The sequence below is a fragment of the Schistocerca nitens genome, chromosome 6 (genome assembly GCF_023898315.1).
Source record: "Schistocerca nitens isolate TAMUIC-IGC-003100 chromosome 6, iqSchNite1.1, whole genome shotgun sequence".
NCBI lineage: Eukaryota > Metazoa > Arthropoda > Insecta > Orthoptera > Acrididae > Schistocerca > Schistocerca nitens.
In genome coordinates this window covers 308,064,997-308,092,392 of record NC_064619.1, presented here as the reverse complement: position 1 = coordinate 308,092,392, position 27,396 = coordinate 308,064,997, and the positions used below count along the sequence as shown (strand labels likewise).

General features: G+C 42.5%; 1 protein-coding gene across 1 annotated transcript in view; it reads left to right on the top strand.

Moving 5' to 3' along the window:
* Positions 1-27,396, top strand: part of LOC126263339 (regulator of G-protein signaling 17) — a 461,202-nt gene that overhangs the window by 361,425 nt on the left and 72,381 nt on the right. Inside the window, exon 4 of the mRNA XM_049960428.1 lies at positions 19,412-19,477. Coding sequence (XP_049816385.1) covers positions 19,412-19,477 — 66 coding nt within the window. The remainder of the gene's footprint in view (positions 1-19,411; positions 19,478-27,396) is intronic.

Sequence of the window (27,396 nt, the reverse complement as noted above, 5' to 3'; positions counted from 1 at the left end):
GCGTCCGGCCATCCTGATTTAGGTTTTCCGTGATTTCCCTAAATCGCTCCAGGAAAATGCCGGGATGGTTCCTTTGAAAGGGCACGGCCGACTTCCTTCCCCGTCCTTCCCTAATCCGATGAGACCGATGACCTCGCTGTTTGGTCTCTTCCCTCAAACAACCCAACCCCCCACCCTCTAACTCTTAGAAAACGGCGAGATGTCGCGATTAATGAGGATAATGAGTAGCGGCTCTACATCAGTAGCGTGTTGTATAAGTTGAAAATTTGGGCCTGTGTCCGAATAGCGAACTATTCAATGCATCTGCCTAGTAAGCACGAGACCAGGGTTAGAATCCGGCCCAGTCATGTACAAATTTCCAAATGCCCCATTGATATAAATCAATGCCGACTGGCAGCTAATCTCTTTAATTCCTTTGTGTCTTGACAGAGTAACTTTACCGCCGACCCACACGGATAGCTGAGCGCTTTAAAGTGCTAGCTTGCTTGAGAAGTGGAGGCGCGCCGGCGCCGGATCGAATCTGCCTCGTGGATTAACGACAGCGACCAGGGTGCCGAAAGTCTCCACGTGTCTTTTAGGTGGTTACCTACATCCACTTAGGTATAAATAGCTCGTACCAAAGCTTCGCCTGAGATACATGATGCGCAAACACTTTGGAAAACTGTGTTACATTTGCCCATCCCACTACATTAGAGGCAGATAGAAAGAGTATAGGGATTCCTTCCACAGGAGTAGGGAGTGGGGGAAGGGCTGATAGTAGCTTTAAGATGCCTTTGGGAGTGGTGATGTCGTCGTAATAATAGGCTACTTACGGGTATGCTTGGTTCTCCGCGAAAACTAGAGAGACACTATACTAGTCCCGACCCGGAACTGCCTGGGCAAAGAACACTGAAAAGGGGAGAACTGTGCTGCTGTTATTCCTCAGTGTTTGACGAAGGGGTACGTGCGGATTACAATGTGTGTTTTCTATAGAGAATGAGACAAGGTACACATGAGCGAGACCTGAGATATCCAGACTCCAATCGAGCTTGGCTGCAAGCCGAACGACAAATGTGCTGTTGGTGCATTGGGTCATGGTGAAGCAGCATGTTGCCGACTCGAAGGGCGAGTGGGCATTCCGATGGTTAACCTAGTTCTTCAATTTACGCCAGCGGGGCAAGCTGCTCCGTCCAGCAAAATAAATGTTGAGGGCCGATCTGGCAAAGGCTGTTTGTTGGCGCAGCCGACATCAAACAGGTAGCTCGGCGGGACTGCGGAGCTCTGGAGGCAGTCCTGACGGCAGTTACGGCTCAGCTCTACCAAGGCTAACAGCTCGGCTCGCCAGGGGAGGGGTCTCCAACGCGTGAGGCACAAATGTACCTTGACGGGAATCCGTGAGGGCTTAGTCTGCCCACCGTCAACTCTAACTATCTGTACGATAACGAAAAATTACCGCTTACAGGCTGGGTATGAAGAAAGGCACCGTTGGTATTCAGAAGCATTGCGATATGTCCTGTTATGGGAATTCAATAGAGTTCAATCATCCTCAAAATAAACAACAGAACATGAGAGTTCACGAAACGAATACCTTTCCAAATGCGATCATTCAGTCCCACAAACGTACTCTACCCAACGTTCACCTTGTTTTCGATACTCAGTGATACATGTACATCTACATGGATACTCTGCAACTCACATTTATGAGCTAGGCAGAGGGTTTTTTCGAACCATCTTCACAATTCTCTATTATTCCACTCTCGTATAGCGCGCGGAAAGATTGAACACCTGTATCTTTCTGTACGAGCCCTTATTTTATCGTGGTGATCGTTCCTCCCTATGTAGGTCGGTGTCAACAAAATATTTTCGCATTCGGTGGAGAAAGTTGGTGATTGGAATTTCGTGAGAAGATACCGTCGCAACGAAAAACGCCTCTCTTTTAATGATTTTCAGGCAAATCCTGTATCATTTCTGTGAGACTCTCTCCCATATTTCGCGATAATACAAAACGTGCTGCCCTTCTTTGAACTTTTTCAATGTACTCCATCAGTCCTATCCGGTAAGGATCCCACACCGCGTAACAGTATTGTAAAAGAGGACGGACAAGCGTAGTGTAGGTAGTCTCCTTAGTAGGCTCTGAGAACTATGGGACTTAATATCTATGGTCATCAGTAACCTAGAACTTAGAACTACTTAAACCTAACTAACCTAAGGACATCACACAACACCCAGTCATCAAGAGGCAGAGAAAATCCCTGACCCCGCCGCCAATCGAACCTTAGTAGGTCTATTACATTTTCTAAGTGTCCTGCCAATGAAATGCAGTCTTTGGTTAGCCTTCCCAACAACATTTTCTGTGTGTTCTTTCCAATTTATGTTGTTCGTAGTTTTAATACGTAGGTATTTAGTTGACTTTATGGCTTTTAGATTAGACTGATTTATCGTGTAACCGAAGTTTAACGACTTCCTTTTAGCACTCATGCGGATGACCTCACACTTTTCGTTATTTAGGGTCAACTGCCACTTTTCGCACCATTCGGATATTTTTTCTAAATCGTTTTGTAGTTCGTTTTGATCTTATGATGACTTTATTAGTCGATAAACGACAGCGTCATCTGCAAACAGTCGAAGATGGCTGCTCAGATTGTCTTCCAAATCGTTTATATAGATAAGGAACAGCAAAGGGCCTATGACACTACCTTTGGGAACGCCAGAAATCACTTCTGTTTTACTCGATGAGTTTCCGTCAGTTACTACGAACTGTGACCTCTCTGACAGGAAATCACAGATCCAGTCACATAACTGAGACGATATTCCATAAGCACGCCATTTCACTACGAGTCTCTTGGGTGGTACAGTGTCAAAAGCCTTCCGGAAATCCAGAAATACGGAATCGATCTGAAATCCCTTGCCAATAGCACTCAACACTTCATGTGAATAAAGAGCTATTCGTGTTTCACAGGAACGATGTTTTCTAAACCCATGTTGACTGTGTGTCAATAGACAGTTTTTCTTCGAGGTAATTCATAATATTCGAACACAATATATGTTACAAAATTCTGCTGCATATCGACGTTAACGATATGGGCCTGTAATTTAAGTCATGCAGAATGAGATGACACTATATGCGGTGTTTCTCTTGAAATTGCTGTTGGCGCTTATTGCAGCGCTTATTAATTCATCGGCATCGGGCTTTTAGGAAAGTCGATCAAACACTACATATCTGGAACAATTTGGTAGTAATATTGTTGTCATACTGCATACTGCGTCATCTCAGTCAGTGTGACTGACCTGGGTACAGTACAGCAGTACGATGTATGACTGCCTGACAGGCCATTGACAGAACCATGAATATTTAAACAGAACACGGAAACGTCCGACAAATAGGTGTGCATGCGCCGACGTTGGTACACCAAATCATATTGTACGAGAGTATCGTACCTACGAAGATTTGCCGACTTAAATAACTACCACTGGAACACTAAGTGACCTTGTTAGAGAAAAGACAAATGACCTCTCGTTAATGAGATAGCAAATAAGATATCTGCGAGGAAACTTGTATACACAGTTCAACGCGTGTTGAATTCCTAAGAGACCAAACAACTGAGGTCATCGGTCACTAGACTTGCACACTACTTAAACTAACCTACGCTAAGAACAACACACACACCCATGCCCTAGGGAGGACTCGAACCTCCGGCGGGAGGGACCGCGTAATCCGTGACATGGCGCCTGAAACCACGCGGCCAGTCCACGTGGAGAAGAATAAGTGATAACGCTGAAACGAATACTGCGAATTTCGGCACAGAGGACGACAAGAAGGAGTGGATACGTCACTAACGACGTGCCAGCTATGGCATATTTGGCATAAAGGATGGGAACTGACAGGTAACTTATGTGGGTGTCCGAACAAAGTGGGCTACGTGTGGAGAAGAGCTCACCCGTTGTCTCTTCTCAGGGCTGAAGTGCGGTGGGTACGCAATTGTTTGAGGCTGGTATGGGTTTCGCGGAAGCCTGGTTCTGGAGAGTTAGCAGGCTGTCGCCAGCCTTCGGGCGGAGAATCGCTCACTTGAAAACAAGTAATGGTAGCATGAGTCATCGGTGTAGAGTTCGGGAACAGGAACTTTCTGAAGAATGTATCTTCCTTAGCCCTGATGTGTCTCTGTGGCCAGTATTAGAAACAGCCAGTGAGCCATCTGCTACGATGCCAGTGTAAATTAACAAATTTTTGTACCACGGTTTAATGATTTTGGAGGGTTTTTCCCTTTCATTTAATACTTTATAAACTTCCTGTTTCCTTTTTAATTAATTTATCTGATTATTGAAAGTACTTAAATTATAGATTTTGAAGTGAATATACACATAAATTATTTACAATTTTATGTAGCCGTGTAAAAATAGGACCCGTGTTGAATTCCAGGTGTCTGATCTTCTTTCTTTTGCTGGTGCCGTTTTTCCCGCGGATACGCAAGGTCGGAATGGTTAATCGTATGTGGCAATGTTAGCTGAAGGGCTGAAGCTGCCACCACCCCGTACCCCCCCCCCCCCCCCCCCCGGGAAGGAATTAGTGTACCCCAACTGTCTGCGACTAGTGTAATCCATGGAATAGTGCGAAAGTGTTCAGATGTCTGCCAACTGTGTAACTGAGGCGGGACGTGGGGACCAGCCCGGTATTCACCTTGGGGGATGTGGAAAACATCCTAAAAACCACATCCAGGCTGGCCGGCACACCGGCCACCGTCGTTAATCCTACCCGAGTCCAGGAAGCTGCGCGTTAGCACGCTCGGCTAACCCGGCGGGTCAATTCCAGGTGTCTGATATCGCAAATATAAGCAATAATAAATTAAAAAAGTACCATTATTGTCAATCTGATTTACGAAAAATTTCAGCACTTTTGCTTCTTTGACGTACCCTTCTAGTAAATGAGCAGGTTCGGTTGACAGTTGCGAGTAGAGAACAGGGTTAAAATCCGTAGTAATTGTTAAGGCAGAGAAGACTGTCGTACAGTGATGATATCCTCCAAATTCTCCGGTATTTTTCAATAATATTTTCTGATGTCTAATATTACTTTTTACTTTCGTATTTCAAATACCTGGGAAGCGCACTTTCCAAAGACCAGGTAATAAACCAGGAAATACGCAGCGGTTTTTAAAATCAAGTCAGAAATCTTTTATGTGATCGTAAAATACCACAAAAAGCGAAAACAGCCATCTACCACACATACTTTGCGCCAATTGTTACTTCTGGTTTATAGGCGTGTACCCTACTGAAAAAAGACTGCAGCATATTTCAAGCGCCGGCCGGTGTGGCCGTGCGGTTCTAGGCGCTTCAGTCTGGAACCGTGTGGCCGCTACGTTCGCAGGTTCGAATCCTGCCTCGGGCATGGATGTGTGGGATGTCCTTAGGTTAGTTAGGTTTAAGTAGTTCTAAGTTCTAGGGGACTGATGACCTCAGATGTTAAGTCCCGTAGTGCTCAGAGCAATTTGAACCATTTGAGCCATATTTCAAGCTACAGAAATAGATTCATAAGAACTATGAACCAAACAACTATGAAAGAGAAGATTAAAAACCATTTCAACAGGAGTGTAGTCTGCATCGAAGTCTCTCCTACTAGCGTAATAAAAAAACCAGGCTGCAGTAGTATGGGCACACTGTGATTGTGGACGAGAAAAGACGAGCCATATAGTATTTTGAAACAAACGCCACGCAGAAGATCCAGGACACGTTGGGTGCACAAAACGATATGAGACGTGGAGGAAAAAGGATTCCAGTGGAAGGATGACCAGGAAGACAAATTCTATACGACAAGAGGAGATAATGAGAGCTTGTATACCAGAGTTAGGAAATGCTGTCATGATGATTTATATGACATCCCATTATTTTCAGGTGTGGGGGTGCTAAATATTCAATATTCTTTAAATAAAACACAGAAAATACCCATACATTTTGTCTAATAAATCTTTTCACACGGATGTCTATTGCCGGTCTGCACATTGTCAAATACCTATCATATCGCATGTAACACATACATTCTGTGTATGAAGCGGACCACGCACACCGTCAACCAGTTCATTATAAACACTAAACATTTTCTTTACACCAATTACAGGCTCAATAACAAAGCTTTTGATTTCAGTTACTTTTTGATCATTGTAACAAAACGCAACGGGAGTCCTCACAACGTGGATCACATACTTTCGCGGTCGCTGACCGCCGGCTAAAACATCTGGATGAGCTGCACCACAAAGGGCCGCGTCAACAGAGAACAACGATACCTCGTTGTCACGACCTTGTAAACTCCAGATGAAACAGAAAAAACTTGTGTGGATTTTTGAAAATCAGTCTAACATAAATACTGTGAAACAAAATTTTATGGGTATTTAACTGGCGTCACAAGACCGGAAAGATATCAGTGTTACTTACCATCTACACATGTAACACTTTCAAATAGTAGCGATAATTGACTGATACATAGAAAATGTAAGATTCGAGCCCCGGTCCCGACATCTTGGCATAGGCTTTTAGTGAGATCCCTGTATTTCTTCAGTTAATTCATTTTGCGTTTCATGGACACTAAGCTTTCTTGTATGGTGGTGCTTTATTCGGAGATACGCAATTCGAACCTGATGGCTGCGTAACTTACCCGTTGAGCTGCCAACATTCGTACGAAGTTTGTTCAGAAATTATTGGAAATTTTAGTATTTTGGAAAGAATTTTATTTATCGGCTTCGATCAATGCTATCCGCCTTCAAAACAGTCCCCATTCGATATTATACACTTACGCTACCGCCTTTCCAATTTCTGAGCACATCTGCAACTCCATCTTCGGGATAGCTTCCAGACCTATAGGCCATGCGTCTTTAATCTCGTCTACGTTTGATAAACGGCGGCCCTTTGAGATTGTCTGTATTTTGGGAACAGTAAAAAGTTGCGTGGGGCATCATTGTAGCATTGTTTTTGGACAAAATGTGAAGTGTGAGCAGATGCATTATAGTGTTACTTAGTGCTGAAGCCATGAATTGTTTCGCCACCAATCAGGACGTTTTTTCCGATTGCTTCACGCAAACGGCTTTGAACGTGTATCAGTCCTTATTAGTCATTCGAAATTCTGGCAGGAGATCATGGTGCACTACGCCTTTAAAATCGAAGAAAACAGTCAGCATAACCTTAAAATTTGGTCGCACTTGTTCAGCATTTTAAGTCTTGGCGATCCAGACTATTTTCACTGGGATGAAGGAGTCTTAGTTTTGACGTCATATTCACTAGGTAGGACTGATAGAGAAGATGCAACGAAAAGTAGCGCTTTTCGTCACGAGGGAGTCTGGTCAGAGCGAGGACGTTACAGAGATGCTCTAAAAGCTCCAGTGGCAGACTCTACAAGAGAGGCACTGTGCATCAACGTGAGCTTTACTATCCAAATTTCGAGAGAGTACTTTCCCGGAAGTGTTGGGCGACATATAACTTCCCTTTCCCTCGGCCGGCATACGTCTCGCGAAATGACCACGATGAGAAAAATGGAGAAATTAGAGGTAACACAGAAGTTTGCCGACAGTCATTTCTTCCCACGCGGCATTCGACTGGAAGGGATGGGGGGTTACAATGAAATGAAAACCCTTAGCTGCTTACAGGCGTTGACATATGTCAACAGGGACAGATGAAAATGTGTGCCCCGTCCGGGACTCGAACCCGGGATCTCCTGCTTACATGGCAGACGCGCTATCCATCTGAGCCACCGAGCACACAGAGGGTAGTGCGGGAGGCGTGCCAGAAATAAATCCCTGCAGTCGCACTATCCTTTGTGTCGCTCGGTGGCTCAGATGGATAGAGCGTCTGCCATGCAAGCAGGAGATCCCGGGTTCGAGTTCCGGTCGTGGCACACATTTTCATCTGTCCCCGTTGACATATGTCAACGCCTGTAAGCAGCTAAGAGTTTTCATTTCATTGTAATTTCATTCTAACAAGCTGCATGGTCACCGATGGTATCTGTTCTTTCGGACATGTCCGAAAGAACAGATAGGGGGGAGGGGGGGGGGTAACAGTAAGTGGTACCAGAAGAACCCGCCGCCACACACTGTCAGGTGCCTTGCGGAGCGTAGACGTGGATTACTAGTTGCTAGTGATGTATTTATGTCAGTTACTAAATTACATAAGCTAAAACACAATAAACAATACAATACTTTATACTAACTGTTATTACCGAAAGTGATATTTTCTGTAAACTGGTTTATGACTCGTTTCACTTCTTTCGGCCATTCGTCTTAAAATATCCTACAACACAAAATTGGCCGTCAATACTTGTGTTATGCTGCGTATCCTCACATCAGCTTCGGTTGTTACGTTTCGAACTTAATAAGAAGACTAAACTCAGTCGCTTCTAATACATTACGTTCTCTAGCTACTAAGCCTGAGATTTGGTTAAAGCTACCACCGGACTACACTTAACGGCACAACTGTGATTTGGACTGCGCCCCTTCTGCCGTAAAGAACATCTGTTTGGGGAAACATTTATGCCGAGAGGAAGCTGCGTCAGAACATGTTCCGCAATTAGTATGTTTTCGGAACACGCAGCGTAACTCATACCACGACTTTTAAAAAGGATGTTGGGCGAACGAACATGAAAACTGATCGAATAAAATAAGATTAGTGGGGGGCGCTTTTAGCACTGGCAGTAGCTCAAGAATTTACGTGTGACAGCTTTAAAACTTGGCGGAAACCGCGGCGCCGGCCGGACGAGGCTCGGCCGCCCGCATCGCTCACCGACACCGTTTCCTGTCGCCGGGGAACGCGAACCAGTTGCCGCCGGCGCAGAATTCCCCGTCTCCAGGCTTAAATTTCTCCTGTTGTTTACTGAGAAGACAAAACGTGCCGTTTTGGATTCGAGGGAGATAGTCGTTCTTGCGACTCCAGCTGCCATTCTTCATATTATAACAATATCACATCAGCAATCTAAGCACAACGGTACTTTTCCCGGTAGCCGCCCGTGTTATGACACTGCTTCCGGTACGGAGAACTTTCTGGACCCAGATCGAATCCGCAATATTTAGGAAACATTCGCACATTTTCGCGTGGATAACACTACACGTAGACAGTCTCAGTCTGTGGGTACGCGTCTTCTTCCCAGGGGGAGGGGGCAATGGAGTGGCAACCGAACGGATATCCGGCCAGCCCTTAAATTAACCACGCCAAATCCAATAGTAACCACGGCGACCCCGCATAGATCGCGATAGCAATGGAAATGTTACAGATGATGGTGCCACTAAAGCGGAGCTACTAAATACAGTTTTCCGTAATTCCTTAACTAAAGAAGACGAAGTAAATATTCCAGAATTCGAAACCAGAACAGCTGTTAGCATGAGTGACATAAAAGTAGATATCTTAGGTGTTGCGAAACAACTCAAATCACTTAAGAAAGGCGTCTTCCGGTCCAGATGGTATACCAATCAGGTTCCTTTCAGAGTATGCAGACACAATAGCGCCTTTCTTAGCAATCATATACAACCGCTCACTTGACGAAAAGTCTCTTCCTAAAGACTGGTAAGTAGCACAAGTCACACCAATATTCAAGAAAGGAAATAGGAGTAACCCATTGAATTACAGACCCATATCACTGACAATTTGCAGAAGAATTTTGGAGTATATACTGTACTCGAACATTATGAATCACCCTGAGGAAAATGACATATTGATACATAACCAACACGGATTCAGAAAATATCGTTCTTGTGCAACACGGCTAGCTCATTATTCCCATGAAGTAATGAGTGCCGTCGACAAGGGATCTCAGATCGATTCCATACTCCTAGATTTCCAGAAGGCTTTTGATACCGTTCCTCACAAGCGACTATTAATCAAATTGTGTGCATATGGAGTATCGTCTCGGTTGTGTGACTAGAGTTGTGATTTCCTCTCTGAGAGATCACAGTTCGTAGTGATAGACAGTAAATCATCGAGAAGAACAGAAGTGATATCTGGCGTTCTGCAAGGTAGTGACATTGGCCCTCTGCTGTTCTTGATTTACATACATGATCTAGGTGATAATCTAAGCAGCCCCCTTAGATTGTTTGCAGATGATCAATTCCAATTACAAAATGATGTAAAGAGAATTTCTGTATGGTGCGAAAAATGGCAATTGGCACTAAACAAAGAAAAGTGCATAGTCATCCACATGGGTACTGAAAGAAATTCGATAAATTTTGGGTAAACGATAAATCGCACAAACCTAAGGGCTGTCAATTCGACTAAATACCTAGGAATTACAACTACAAGCAACTTAAATTGGAAAGACCGCATAGATAATATTGTGGGGAAGGCGAAACAAAGACTGCAATTTGTTGGCAGAACACTTAGAAGATGCGACAAACCCCCTAAAGAGACAGCCTACATTACACTTGTCCGTCCTCTGTTGGAATATTGCTGCGAGGTGTGGGATTCTTACCAGATAAGATTGACGGAGGACATAGAAAAAGTGCAAAGAAGGGCAACTCGTTTCGTGTTATCGCGCAATAGGAGTGAGGGTGTCACTGATACGCGAGTTGGGGTGGCAGTCACTGAAACGAAGGTGGTTTTCTTTGCAGCGAGATCTATTTACGAAATTTCAATCACCAACTTTCTCTTCCGAATGCGAAAATATTTTGTTAACACCCACCTACGTAGCGAGAAATGATCATAATAATAATATAAGAGAGCTTGAACGGAAAGATTTAAGTGTTCCTTTTTCCCACGCGCTATTCGAGAGTGGAATGGTAGAGATATAGTATGAAAATGGTTCGATGAACCCTCTGCCAGGCACTTAAGTGTGAATTGCAGAGTAACCATGTAGATGTAGATGTAATTGTAGATGCGAGACAATGTCACATGAAAAAGATGGAGAATGTATGACGCCGATAAAAGATCATTCATTCCCAGGAGGCATCACACTAATACCGCCTTGAACCTTGAATGAGTCTCAATACGAAGTGGAAGAGAGTCGAGTGTTTCTTCAGACATCACCCATCCAGCATATATCACCTACTTCTGCATCTGCATCTACATCCGTATTCTGAAAACCACTGTGAAGTGTATGGCAGAGGGTACCCGCCAATATACTAGTTATGAGGGCTACTTCACATTCCAATCGCGTATGTAGCTCGAGAAGAATGACTGCTTTAAAGCCTCTGTGTGCCCTGTAATTAGTCTAATCTTGTCTTCACGATAGCTAAGCAGCAATATGTAATACTTTTAGTACATTCCTAGATTCGTTTTCTGAAGCTTGTCCATGGCTTTTACAGAATAGCTTGCGTCTATTTTCAAGCGTCTGCCAGTTCAGTTCTTTCAGCATCTCTGTTTCGCTCACTCATTGGACCTTCGTTGTATACTTTCAATATTACCTGTGTGTGATTATTGGAAAAGGACCCACACAGCTGAACATTATTTTAGAATTGGTCGCACATGTGTTTTGTAAGCAGTCCGCTTTGTAGACTGATTGCCTTTTACTAGAACGGTCCGTATCATACCAAAGAACTGAAGTACGACTGGCTATACCTACGACTGAGCCTGTGTGGTTTATATGATTTGACTGATTCCGTTTGCGACTCATTGATGGTCTAGTCATATGATATAGGAGTGTTTTCGTTTTGTAAGATGACCATTTTTACATTTCTGAACATTCAAAGCAAGTTTCCAATCATTCAGTCACTTAGAAATCTTATCAAGATATTATCGAATATTTGTGCTGTTTTTCGAGCAGATATTACTTCATTGTACATAAAAGCGTAATCTGTAGAAAGTCTGAGATTACTGTTAAAATTGTTTGCATGGTCATTAATACGGGGGCTGGAACTTTAATAGTGGGAACTATTTATTTACAGCTCGTACAAAATAAATACTTGTTTCAAAGTTTTACTGACCTTCAAAGTAGTCACCAGCATTGTGTATAACCCGCTGTCAGCGATGTGGAAGTCGTATGATACTCTTAGCAGTGCCAGTGGTGTTGACAGTTCGAGCGGCGCGGTCTATTGCCCAACGAATTTGTAGCAGTTCTGAAGCGATTGCCGTCAAGTGTTTCCTTCAGTTCAGAAATCGAGTTGAACTTACGAGGGTTTAAGTCAGGGGAATTCAGTAGGTGGTATAGCACTTGGCAGCTCTCTCAATCAAACAAATCAGTAACAGCTTGCACTGTACGTGCTTGAGCACTTTTCTGCAAAATGATGGTCAGGTCCTGCAGAAAGTGTCATCACTTCTGTCTCTAAGTTGGTCGTAGGTTGTGTTCCAAAAATGAACAGTATAGAGGCAGAACCACTAATCAGCAATGCAAATGCCCGTAAGAGGAAATCGTGGTGTCGAACTGTGGAGCAATACAAGAAAGTCATTTTATCGGATGAGTCTTGTTTCAACAGCCGACAACTTCTCGCCTAGTTTACGTGCCAAGAGTAGAAAATAGAGTGGGTTCGGTGATATTTTGGGCAACCATATGGCGGTATTCCACGCGCCCCTAAACTCCATGATCGCTTTATTGCCAAGAATTCGGTGACCATTTTGACTGATCAGGTCCTGTCCGTGGTACAATGTTTTTCCTCAGTAGTGCATTCCAAGACGACAGGGCCTCTGTTCTCATAATTCACATCGCCCAGTACTTGTTTTGTGAGCACGAGGAAGAATTGTCGCACCAACCCTGTCCTCCGCAGTCTCAAGAGCTCAATATCATTGAGCCTTTGTGGTCTGCTTTAGGACGAAAGCTGCGTGATCGCCATCCACCATACTCTTTGTTACCTGAACCTGCTACTATTTTGCAGGAATAACGGTATAAGGTTCATTCTAAAACCTTAAGACTTGGCAGTGTTCTTTGTTCCTGGTGTTTCCATATTGTTGTCCAACCCCTGTAGATCGCAGACAAGAAATCGCCGCTACCGACGAGGCCTCGAAATAAAGAATATATCAAACATTCTTTTGTGAAGAAATGTCACAGAAAGGCCTCACTATACTGTTACCGAAAGCTGATGAAATAATACTCCACGACGAGACTTGAGTAGAGAGAAATAATACTGTCGCTATTCGAGACAGATCTGGCGAAATCCCACTGGATATTCTGATGTATATTTTACGGACTCAGACCATTATTAACAGCATAACATTAGGGTACACAAGGACTTTTCATCATGGGAAACCGGTCAGGGAATGGAGAGTTAGGGAACGCAGATACCGGTGTGTAACAGTGCTCTGCGCGTCCCGAAAATAACCTCTCTCCACTGCCGATGCATATTCCGTTCGCTGCCTATGAACAGGAGAGAGACGTGGAGAGCCGCAGCGGTGAAGACGCTTGTCTAGTGTGCTGGGGCAGCCAGCGGAGATTCAAACTCAATCGGCCAATCTGAGGTAGGTCGCCGTTTTTCTCTGAGTCACTTCTGGCAAATGCGAAGATGGTTCTTCCATCCATTCTACAATCGCCACTCTCATCAAACTGAATTTCGTTACCAGCCATAGGCTTTGGCCAATGATGCAGTGAAAACAAAACAAAAGACGTAAGCAACATGCCGACCGTAACGTCATATCATTGGCGATATATTGGCACAAAAACACCATAGACTGGATTGATTATGAGAATTTACTACATTGGGATGAAAATTTCGAATTGCAAATATTGCGATCAGCCAAATAAGCAACCGAACCGAATATCGTGAAAACATGCGCTGTGGCAGCAACTGACATCACCATACACACAGTGCGAACTACATATTGCTTATTGTAAATAAGTTATAGCTAGTACTGAAATTACACTTTGGCTACGTAGCTAAAGTGAAAGAGCGATACATATATGTACATATATGTACAAGGGTGGATCAAAAAGTAATGCCTCTTGTGACATAAAAAATTTAATCAGAATGAGATTTTCACTCTGCAGCGGAGTGTGCGCTGATATGAAACTTCCTGGCAGATCAAAACTGTGTGCCGGACCGAGACTCGAACACGGGACCTTTGCCTTTCGCGGGCAAGTTTGGAAGGTAGGAGACGAGATACTGACAGAAGTAAAGCTGTGAGGACGGGGCGTGAGTCGTGCTTGGGTAGCTCAGTTGGTAGAGCACTTGCCCGAGAAAGGCAAAGGTCCCGACTTCGAGTCTCGGTCCGGCACTCAGTTTTGATCTGCCAGGAAGTTTCCAAAAATTTAATAATGAACATATAACAGTGAAATAAGTCCAGGTCATAGCCTGAATTGTCATCTACACAACACTAACGTTCAGCGTAATCACCAGAGATTTGTACACTTTTGCGCCAGCGTTGAACCTAAGCATGAGAAACATTCTGGAAAAGTTCAGGGTTTCTCTTCTTGACCATTTTTTCCCAGAATGATTTTAAAACTATTGACTGTGAACTCTAGCTTGTCTTTTCGTTCGGCACACTACTCAAAATGGTTCAAATGGCTCTGAGCACTGTGGGACTTAACTTCTGAGGTCATCAGTCCCCTAGAACTTTGAACTACATATACCTAACTAACCTAAGGACATCACACACATCCATGCCCAAGGCAGGATTCGAATCTGTGACCGCAGCGGTCGCATGGTTCCAGACTGAAGCGCCTAGAGCCGCACGGCCACACCGACCGGCGGCACACTACTGATGTCCACTACAGCGTCCCCATACGTTTTCTTCGTGGGTGAGGTTAAAACAGCTTTAAAATCATCTGTCAAGAAACAAAGCCACGAATGTTTCCGAACTGGTGTAGAAATGCATGGTGACTATGTTAAATGGTATGCTGCGCAGAGGAGAATTCAGGCACGTTCCATACTAACTTCACTGCTACATGTTTACTATTTCAGTGGATAATCGAAACGAGTGTGACAAGGACAACATAAAATCTTTGTAGGAAAGAAACCAAGGCAAGAATCGTAAACAATGCTCTGTTGCTCTACAGCTGTAGTAGAGACACAGCACCGTGAATACCTCGAAGCTGGAATCGGAAATACACTTTAGCTACACATGTCAAGGGGAGACTGAAATACACAGCTCTGAATATTGTCAGTAGTAAATAAAATCCCACAGACCGTAAGTATGCCACGTACGGAGCTAGTGACATGTGCCGACAGGCTGAATTAGGTAGCCTCTGAGGTGACGCTCCTGCGCGTGCGGTAAGCTCGTTGCTGCAATGAGCAGTGTGTATGATTTCACAAATACATATTCATTTCTGGAATTAACACGATAACTAAAAAGCTGAAGAGTTTTTACTACAAAGCTGTACAGTAGAGAGCTGCTAATTTTAATTCTTTTAAATCGTGATTAGTGGATGACTCGCATATGTACTAGACAGAGTCAACGACTTCCACATCCGATATAGGTAAAATGTGATTCTATGTGAGTATGCTTCACTAAAATTATTCCTAAACAGTTTTTTGCAATTTTGCTTACTGTAACAGTGTCATCTCTGTTTCACACACAGTGTCGTAGCCTTCTGAAGAAGACAGTTTTAAAACTATCGAACCTACAGTTAATGTTTAATAAACCTGTATTTTGCTACTGCTTGGCTGTTATTTCCAATCCGTTGCAGCTCTTTCTTGCACAGTTGCTAAAGTGCAATAATGTTTAAAATCTTAAAAAAAACATCATTTGCTGGAGTGTGGATGTGTCTTTCATGTTGGATGCAGTGTGACAAATGCAATGAATGTTGGCATGACCACTTTACGGGTTATGATGTAGGACGTTATCGATGTGACAACTGCTGAATGATTTCCATGTACGAACGCTTGTCCGACTGAATGCGTATTCCTACTCGCCTGTACAGCTAAGAGTACGTAGTTAACGTTTATTTACTTTCGCTCTTACTATGTCTGTCTTAAGAGTAAAGAGGGGTTTATTTTTGAAACGGTTAATATGTAGCACCTTAATGACTCGTGCGTAAGTAGTTGCAGTATAACAAAAGACTGGATACATACCCCTATTATTTCCTTATCTGCGTTCTCTTACTCGGAACCTTTTGTCAATTCCTCCACAAATGGATGTAAGTAGATCTCGGCTCTTACGGCATTCATCTCGATTTTTCAAGGTCATCGGGACGACTGGTCCTCAGGAACAAACAGTCTGCCCGCATCTCGTGGTCGTGCGGTAGCGTTCTCGCTTCCCACGCTCGGGTTCCCGGGTTCGATTCCCGGCGGGGTCAGGGATTTTCTCTGCCTCGTGATGGCTGGGTGTTGTGTGCTGTCCTTAGGTTAGTTAGGTTTAAGTAGTTCTAAGTTCTAGGGGACTTATGACCACAGCAGTTGAGTCCCATAGTGCTCAGAGCCAGCCACAAACAGTCTCGTCTTGTCAACAGCCGCCTTATGACGCCATGCAAGGAATCACCCGTGTTACACAGCGTGGTACTAAACATCCACGTCAAAATTGCGTAGTGTTGGTAAAGTAATAGTACAAACATTTGAAGGATGTTCCTCGGATCAAGAGTATAGGAAAAGTGTAAACAATCCTATGGCCTAACAACTTATTTCCAGATGATAGTTCTTGTACAGTTAAACACACACGATATCTGTACTTATTTTATGCTAATTGTTTCGTAGGATCTGCTTGTGATGCACTTTATCCGTATCAGCAGACGCTCATTCTACATGGCACGTAAGCAGGATATATACCGCAGTTAGCAGCATTTGTTCCGAAATAAAGACCCAATAAAATTTCACGAAAGGCAATGACACCGCATACAAATAAAAGCTACGACCTCCAAATCAAACTGCCAAGTTTCACAATTTTATGGCACTGAAAGTAGAAGACTGCTCAAAAAACTTATAGCTTTTTATTTCCAAGAATGAGCTGGTCTTTCACGTTCTTCACATCCGCGTTATTTTGCGTTTGAAAGTAAGCAAATGAGATAGTGCAGTTTGCTTGTGATTCGCTCAGAGTGTAGCTGCAGTCTAGCTTAAATTACATAAACGTAATCTCATCGTTTCCTTTGCAGAAAAACTACCCGTTATCTCTCATAAATTGTATCTTTTTATTTTACGATAATCAGAACAGGATTTAGGTCAAATTATTGTCCAATAGGAAACCGCACAGTAAAATTTCATTCGCCAGAAAAACACAGCTTTATTGATAAGTTTTCCTGGAGGCGAAATGGTAGGCGAACCATCATCTATAAACCCAGATCTCGCACCGCTGATTTCTTTTCATGACCATATAAAGGGAATATGGACCTTAAACTGTCTGTAGCAAAACAGCTGACGCTTATACTACCTGTTGTTTCTAGTGTCACGCTGCAAATGGATGCCATTTCGGGGTTCATTAACAAAGCTATAAGAATATAATTTTCTGTGACTATTGCAACCAACCATCTTACTACATTACAAATTATATTATTCCAAATGTTGTCGTTCTATTTCGGAAATGCTTTCTTCGTAGATCTGCTGAGATACCTGATAAGTGCAAAAACGCATATCTTATTATTTGGTCAGAGGATAATGCCAGGTAAGTCCTTTTTCGAAACTAAGTTACTGCTACAGCTCGATTCAGAATAATCGTACGTATGCATCTGCTGAGAGAGGAAAAAAAGGGAACAAGTGAATCCTGAGATGTTAACAATCAAATTTTTGCTGTAAGGGAAAGAAGCAGGTAATGGATAATGGAACCCAAAGGCACTGAAGGTAACACCCGAAGATTTGAAGGATATGATCGAAGCAACCAGATGTAAGCCATCCAGTTTCACTGTCGTCAGTGTTGATCAAAAATTGTGTTAGACTAGAAAATACTGTTAAACTCAAAGTGCATTGCAAAATGCAGCCTATTAAGATAATATAATCGGAATCCAGCCATTGCCGTAATATCAGCTGACTTATCACAGAGAAATTCAAACTGGTTGCATAAGGACACTACGAAAATGTCGACCAATCGATGGGCTGCTTGAACTACCCATACCTACCTATAACGGTGCGTTAACTTCAGAATTCTTTACTTGTATAGTGCGGAGTTGTTTCACAGTTATTTTCTCTTCGCTCTAATGTAAATCGAACAATTCGTTTATTTATTCCAGATCCCCTTTCAATTTCCAGGATAAGAATATAAAGATTTTTAACGCTTGACAAAGTTTTGCCATCCTGGTGCTCTGAAGTTCTACAGTCAGCTACCCCATAGCTACATACACGTACTGCCGCTGTGTTATCACAGTCAGAAATTCGTTTTGTCATGATTACCCGTTTCTTTCCCCCTCACAGAGTGACGTTTGACCCCATTTTGGGAAAATACTTATTTCTGGGAACAAACTGGTTGCCAATAACGCTATCTCCACATTCGATACACCCAAGATGTTTAATTTATGAAATAAAGACTATTGTATGTACTTAAATATTGCTGTAATCACAGTTCAAACATTAAAATCGCTTTTTCTCAAGTTTCATTAAAATAGACTTCGTTTTTGAATATGAAGATAGTTTCTGTTCTTTCGGACATGCCCGAAACAACAGATACCATCTTCATATAGCTAAGGCTAACCGGCCATTGACCTTCTTCTGTGCGGATGCATACGTACTGCCTGAACTCTTACGGGACGCGGTAAGATTGTCTGCCGCGAGTAATGAGTGTAATGGGCAGGGGCACTACGAATGTAGTGTGCGGACATAAGTTGGGAATGTTGGTCTCACGGGAGCGTGCAAGGTGCAAGTCCCTGCTGTCGCACTATCCTCTGTGCCCTCGGTAGCTGAGATGGATAGAGCGTCTGCCCTGTAAGCAGGAGATCCTGGTTTCGAGTCCCGGGCGGGGCACACATTTTCAACTGTCCCCGTTGATGTACATCAACGTCTGACGACAGCGTAGGTTCTTGATTGAATTATCATTTCATACTTCGTTTTTACCGTGACCCTTCATGTGACTGTTGCGTTCGGGTGTCCATACCGAAAATATTGCTTATAATGTTGAGATAAATCGACTAATTTACAACGCTGTGCATTACGTGCCTTCGATTTCGCCTTCGGCCATAGAGGCTTCAGTTATTGCCATAACATAAGGGATGGTAGATCTGTGTACGATGACTATTAATACTGGTCTAAAATCGCGAGAAATTTTTCAGTAGCTCTGTGATTCGGTTTCCATTAACGTTTTTGTTTCTACAGCATGTTCGGCATCCACGTCTGGGTTGATTACAAAAAAAAAAAAAAAAATGACTCTGAGCACTATGGGACTCAACTGCTGTGGTCATCAGTCCCCTATAACTTAGAACTACTTAAACCTAACTAACCTAAGGACATCACACACATCCATGCCCGAGGCAGGATTCGAACCTGCGACCGTAGCAGTCGCACGGTTCCGGACTGCGCGCCTAGAACCGCGAGATCACCGCGGCCGGCGGTTAATTGCAATTTAATATTAGTTTCAACGTCTGTATACGTGTATTTGTACGTGTGTGTGTGTGTGTGTGTGTGTGTGTGTGTGAGTGGAGAGAGAGACTGATGTTGTACTGGGACAGAACTAACGTGAATGTCGCTTGTTCCAGCTTGGCGGTGAAGAGTGGCGAAGACCGGCCCAAGCCGCAGGATCTGCCAACCAACGGCGAACCTCTGTAAGTACCGCAGCTGCCGCGCTCCAACAGCAAACCACAACACAAAGTACATTCCAATTCGTATAAACCTGAACTACTTTAATGTGTCATAACATCTGAATCAATAATGAGACACATTTGCAATTTTGGGAGACGATAATACACAATTGGGAGATTACATACATAAATACAAAGTCCTCACAGCAAATTTTGGAAGTGCCTTCCACAAGTATCGATGCACAACTGTACTCGTTTCACCATATTCCACGACGTTCTGTCAAGTTTATCCTCTGCCAGTGTTGCTAATTTGGTGTGTAAAGGCTCTCACGGAGTGCTGCAGTCGTCCGTGGTTTGTTCTTCTGCACTCAGCCTTTAAGATACCCATACAAGAAAAATTCCGGAGGGGGGCAGGGGTTGAGGTCAGGTGATCAAGGACGGGCATAATTTTTTTGGGATTATTCGGACACAAAAGAAACTGGTTGCAAGTTGCAGGAAAGCGTTAGAGGTGTGACACGTTGCTCCGTATTGTTAGAAATAACCTTGTATTTTCGACTTCGTCCAGCTGCTCGACAAGTGTATTGAAAATGCCCGCTTAAACTCAAGTGTCTACAGTCGTATAATAGAAAATGGGGCCAACAGTCCTCAAAACTGACATCGCACACCGCACTCCAACCATTTCATCATGCAGTGATGTTTCGTGGATGATATGAGGGTTTATACTGGAACCCGCCAGGTTAGCCGAGAGCGCTAATGCGCAGCTTCCTGGACTCGGGTAGGAGCGCTGGCCCCGGATCGAATCCACCCGCCGGATTAACGATGAGGGCCGGTGTACCGGCCAGCCTGGATGTGGTTTTTAGGCGGTTTTCCACATCCCTCTAGGTGAATGCTGGGGTGATCCCCACGTCCCGCCTCAGTTACACGACTCACAGAAAAACATCTGCACTTTTCCATGATCTACACTAGACGCAGACAAATGCGGTACACTTATTCTGTCCCGGGGGTTATGGGGTGGCGGCAGGAAGGGCATCCGGCCACCCCTTCAAATTAACATGCCAAATCCGATTTAACCATGCAACGCACAATGCGGGCCAAAGGCGCAAGCGATAGATAAAGCGACAGAATGAGGGTTTATACTGGCCCAGTATGTGTTGATGTAAACTAACAGATGGAACCATGCCTCGGATGTAACCCAAATTATGCAGAGAACGTTGGACGTTGAGCAAGAAATCCCTGAGACCATGAACAGTAACGCATTCTTTTCTCAAGATCAGTTTCTTGCAACGCTTGCACCTTCGCAGCTGTCCGTTGTGAACCATATGAAATGCCTGTCCCCTGGCTAACTCACCGAATGAGATGGCGCAGTGGTTAGCACCTGGACTCGCATTCGGGAGGATGACGGTTCAAACACGCGTCCGGCCATCCTGATTTAGGTTTTCCGTGTTTTCCCTAAATCGTTTCATGCAAATTCCGGGATGGTTCCTTTGAAAGAGCACGGCCGATTTCCATCCCTAAAACTATGGGACCGATGACCTAGCTGTTTGGTCCCCTCACCCAAATCAACCGACCAACCAACCAACCAGGCTCAGACGTTGCAACGATTTCCTTGCAGGGTTCCCCAAGCGTCTTCCATCATTATCAGTAACTTCTGCACTCAGTGATGGTCTGTGTTTACCACCATCACTGTTCATTACACCAGCTGTCTCCAAATTCCTTACAATTGATATAACAGTTGCTTTCGTTGTAACATCGTGCACATGGAATCCTCTCCGGAATATGTCCGTTGTATTGTAACCAGTGAGTCTGTCTTGCAGTATTTTCCACAATAAAAAACGACTCTCAAAGTGTATACTGCATGTTTCTGCCAGCTAAAGAGTGCAACCGGATCACTAATTAGCTCGTTATTGTCATGCGGACCGAACTACATATTCACAGACTTCAGAAACCCCGACCGACGAGGCTACGAACGAACTAATGCGAACCGAGCAAGCGCGGCATTATACAGGACAAAGGACCTTATGAGCAGAAACTACAATCAGCTTGGGAACGGTACTTCTGATTCTCCCAGAGCCACAGCGATCATTAAAACAACTTTTCCGTTTCTACGACCTGTTAGAGGGAAATTATGACCCGTTGAAGCAGTTCAGGTTTATGTAGATAGCTTTGTAGCTCTAAACAGAAATTAATCATTGCTTACTACTATAATAGCATCCGTATTTTTTACTTTATTTCCTTACTAAAATGTTCTCCCGCAACTTACCTTTACTTCGGCGACACAGCTTGACTCACAAAACACAGATAAACATTAAAATGCACATCATCAGCACGTGCGAAATCGTACAAACTACATTTTCTGTTACCTAAAACTGCAATATCGCAAGTCGTTTATTAGTTTACTAGGTGACAAACACCGTATTTCCGAGTATTCATTTTGCCAGTTTTCTATTACAAACTAAAACCCAAAAATAAACTGTGTTTGTGGTGTAATATTGAAAAATTTTCATTTCCATGTATTAGTGAAAACGCCATTGGAATTATGACACAATCGCACAAAGAAGTATGCTTAACGCACGAACATATAAATACAGTATCGAATTTTTTTTGTAAAAGTCTCCACGGCAAAGCCTCTTCATAGCCAACTATTGTTTGCGCCTACAGCTGTTTGCGCTTCGTCAATCTGTCAAGTGAAAAGTGGTGCCAGGTGTCGGGGATTTGAAGTAAAGATAAAATCGTAGCAATAAATGAAGGAATACCCTGGTGCAGTTAATACTTTTAATTTACTAACAATTGTTGATTACAATATTTGATCGCAACGCCCAATATACAATTGTAGCGGTGAAATCCTTTACTGAATAGGAAAGACACAAAAAGCAGTTAGACTTTCTAAGCACTCACAACAAGAAATCAATCATTACTGACTATAATTCAGTAAAATGCCACCTTCATCAGCCCTTTATAGCTCACAGATGCGATCCTCTATGCTCGTAAATCGCTTGCAGAATCTCAACAACTTTAAGTACTTGGACCCGCATGTTCTTTACTCCACATTTATATCTTTTCCACTAAATGTTAGTGCTTACGTCGTTCTTATTTTCATACATGCGATATCCCGTAAATACCACGACAACCCTCTTTTTCTTTTCATACACATTATTCAACTATCAGTTCCTTAGATTTTACTCAGATATTAATCTGTCTGGGCAGAGCGCCCATACAACAGAAAATATACGTATACAACACATGCGTGCGTACAAACTTACTTATTTTAGATAACGAAGAAAGAATTTTTTTACTACAGAATTTGGCCAGTAACAGAACGCTTAGAACATACTATTATGGCACAGTCTTGTCCTTCTTATCTTTCCAGAAATTCATATCTTTTTATATCGGTTTTGGTCTAGTCTGTATGCTAATTTAATTTTCTTCGAACTTTTTTTTTTATTTGAAGTGTTATCTAATCCATATGATTGTATCCATTCACCCAAACAGTTAAACTTATCAACTGTTTTGATGTTTCCGTTGTGTTTATGTTCAATGTAGTCCGTTTTCTCATACGATAGTTGTAGTCAGGTTTTACTGCACTTTCGTGAAGTATTGCTATCATTATCTTTGCATCTGTCGTGACCTTATAAATTATTGCAATACTGTGAGCAGAGCCGAGACATTTCACTTAAAAATCTTCCTTTTCCTTGACCTAGATGAATTCCTTCAATGTTCTTCTCATGTAGTTCTTTATTGTCTAAGACCAGACTGAAGAGAATCGGTGAGAGCTCGTAGCCCTGCCGAGCACCTGTGTTAATGCCGAATGGTTCAGAAATTACTCCCAGGAATTTAACTTTTGAAGTTGTGTCTGTGAGCGTCTGTTCGACTAATTGTCTTCCAGTGATAGGAATACTGAGTGTCTGTTTACAGTATCGTAGGATTTTTTGAAATCAATGAATGTGAAGACTGTTCCACATTGTTCTTCTTCTTCTTTTCAAGTTAAAAATTTGCTCTTGGCACCATATTTTTTTATCTGAACTCTGCATGTTACTCACCAGATGTGTGTCCTGCTAGGTCTTTCATTGTATTCAGTAGAACTAATTCTGCAGGTGACTGGAAGTAAAGCTATGCCTAAGTAATTGTCTGTGTCTCTCCTATCTCCCTTGTTATGTAGTGGATGGATTACGGCTTGTTTCCAGTCGTCGGGCATTCTTCCTTTCTCCCTGAAATCTCACAAATGGTTTCAGCTGCCACTTCCCTCCAACTTTTCAAAAAAATGGTTCAAATGGCTCTGAGTACTATGGGACTTAACATCTGAGGTCATCAGTCCCCTAGAACTAACTAACCTAAGGACATCACACACATCCATGCCCGAGGCAGGATTCTAACCTGCGACCGAAGCAGTCGCGCGGTTCCGGACTGAAGCGCCTAGAACCGCTCGGCCACCCAACTTTTCACATCTCAGATAATATCCCGTCTTCACTTGGCGCCTCGTTGTTTTTCAGCTGGCCCATATATTGTGTAATTTGATGCAATTACGGTGATTTCGAAGGTGGGTTTTGAGGCTATCTGGAAATTAGTCATTATATTGTTTTTGTTGTTGGTAATCAGTTTGCCTCTTGAATCTTTGATGTGGAGGCTCACCGGATTGTACACCGTTATCTCTTCTTTGAAAACTTTGTAGAAGTCCCTAATGTGGTGCTGTTTGAAATTTGTATCTGTTATATTAATTAATTAATTATAATTATATTAATTAAAGAAAAATATATGAATCAACGCGCCAGAAAAAATCCGCGTCACTTGCTGACATATATGTCATCCTGCCCCTCTTTGGTAAGGCGCAGTGTAGAGAAATGAAATATTGAGTAACTGAGTCTAAGATCTTTTCGCCTGCTATATCATAGTTATTATGACTTATTAAGGTGGGCAAAGGATTCGGTTAACTATTGCTGAAGTCAGGGTTTATAACTGGAGCGCAATCTCGCATCATCTACAAGACTATTTGAGGATTTGCGTTCCCCAAAGTGTTTTTAATCTCTTTCAGCAAAAAGCTGAAATGGTTCATACTGTACGGTTATTTCCGACTATCTAACTACCCTTCCCAAAATAGACATTTAGCTGTATAAACACCATTATACTTCGTATAGGGGTTACGTCACGTCGACTATCCTCGTAGACATAATCCACGGGTGAATAAAACTACTGCAACTACTACTACTACAGGGCGATGAGAAAATGACTGAAGTGATTATTTGGCGAACGACAGAAGTTGGACTTTCACACAGAGTGTTCCAATATACTTTGTAGTTCATGCTGAGAAATAGGTGTACTGTAGTTCATAGAGATTTCAGAATTCTTCTTGCAAAAATACTTTAATAGCATTAAATTTGTAATCGGTAAATATGTTATTTTAGGATGTCTCAAAATGCAATTTACACGCGAAGTAGTTTTCTTACAGATTAGCACAGGCTGAAAGGGCATGTCTCGCCAAAATATGTACAGCAATGTATGTTAGTGAATCAGAAACTGTGGGAAAGCCGTAAAAGAAAAGAATCGAGGCGCTTGAGATGTGGAGCTGTAGAAATATGTTGAAAATTAGAGGGACTGATAAAAGAAACAATGAGGAAGCTCTCCGCAGATTCTACGAGGAGAGGAACAGTAGGAAAACTCTGAAAAGAAACCGTATCTGACGACCTCGATGTCGATACGGTGTTAAATCGTAATATTCCTTCTGAAAAGATGAGGGACAGGATAATAAACATTGATGAAGTCATCATGGAATAAGAACTAACTTCTATGCTACTTGAGGAAAGTGTGGAGGATAAAAACTGCAGAAGATGATTGCCATTTGAATATATCCAACTAACAATTGAGGACATTGGGCGAGAGTGGCACAGAAGAAAAATTTGTGGCGTCGCAATCAATCTAATCAGAAGACTGAAGATTAAAAAAAAAGTTTTTTGAAAGAGTGGAAAACCCAAAAAAAATATGTAGTGTGTATGCGTGTGTGTGTGTGTGTGTGTGTGTGTGTGTGTCATTTTTATATGTATGAGTTGCACACAAAAAGGATATTTAAAACAGTGCTTCCTGTATTCTTAAAGGCGATAGTATTGGTTAAAATAGAAAAAAATTCCTGTAGGCATATCTCTGAAACAAATACTGGGTGCAATATAGGCCATTTTACTTGTATGGATAACGGCCAGCACTTGGTGATTTCGTTCATCGCCAATCTCTGGCCTTCTTCGCCCTCGTTAAGTAAGTTCTTATGCACATCTTCACAGCTACGTCTGACAAGAGAATGGACCAGCTCAACACGTCGTAACCTACCCTGAATTTTTTCACATGGGAACAATACACCGCAAGAAAGTCACTGCCAAAAGTTTAGCTGCTAGGACGCATTGTAAGCATTTTTTAAAAAAATGTTAAAGTTACTCATTTTTGCCACACGAAGAACCGCTTTTGTACGGCCCTTCTTGCCTAGTACATGAATCAGCGAATAAGCAACGCAGCCGTGGCAAGATAAGATAAAGCCGGATAGCGTAAAGTCAAAGTACTCACACGCAAATTTTAAGCACATAAATCATATCAAAAAGGTCTCAAATCACGAATTTTTTGAATCACTTGCGGTTCATATCGGCAACTTAAATATTGGAGATGTAATTGTTACACAAATGACTAGCAAAGGAAAAAAATCAAGTGAATATATGACGTTACATTACACACATTTTCCGTCAATCGAGACTTTAATGTCTATACAAAACTATTTTGCTTATAATGAAACAGTTCGTAGTTTATTCCTTGTAAACGTCACAAAAGTGCTAAACGCGTATAGAATGATAAAAACAAACCTTTCCGTAATACCAGGCACAGCTGATAAAAGAAAAATTGATGTATTCGGGTACTTCACAGTCATTTAGTTCTATTTTAAAAATGGTTCAAATGGTTCTGAGCACTATGGGACTCAACTGCTCAGGTCATAAGTCCCCTGGAACGTAGAACTCGTTAAACATAATTAACCTATGTTTTATTTAGACAGAACAGGATCCAAGTAAGAAATGGTCGTGGCCGTCTGCATATTGTGCTGCGTACCAGGCGTACTCGATCAAATTCTTAAAATATGATGCAAATTGACAATGCAGAAATGACTGAAGTTTAACAATACTGTTCCGCAGACCAAACTGGAATGAAAATGAGCTATCTGAAATTATACTGTCAGACAAATTTCTGAAAAACGCTGTACGCTGCTGAAAAGTCTTTTATAGAGTGGCTAATCACACTATTAGTTCTGTGTGGAATCCGAATTTCTTTTCGTCGTCCTCCTAAAGACAGAGGTGTCGTTATGTATGGGATAAGAGTTCTACAAAAGGGAAGAATTATTTTCTGCAAATGGTAAGAGGACGGTTCGGATGAAACACACAAAATTGTTGTTTCCCATTTCTCCATATTTTGCTACGTTTATTACAATATTTTAGCAAGTAAACGGTCTTTTTTTTAATTTTAGGTCCCAGTTTGGCTTGGTATTGGTGAAGACAGAAATGAAACTGTGGAAACGGTAATGTAATGACACATATCACTGGCATTGTTGTATTAGAATGTGTCACAGCATTTATTGACTGCACAAGCGACTCTCCGTTTTTCGATCGGAATGATATAGTGCGGTTAGCACGCTGTTGTTGCATGAAACCTGACTGACAGGCTTTACACACAACATTTTAGGGGATAACAAGAAGCTTCGTCATTTTTGAGACTCCCTTTTCCGTACAATTTCCTGAATCTGTGTAACCATGCTGAAGAAGCCTGGAAAATAAGAAACGTTCGTATCACTTGGAATGTTCAGAGTGCTTCTCGTGAAAGCCCTAACGCCGCATTGACTCTCACGAGCAGTTCTAAATCTTTCGAACAGTTTTTCTTTCACACTTTTTCGAGTTTCATTTCGGCCCACATTTAGTACTTTATGTAAA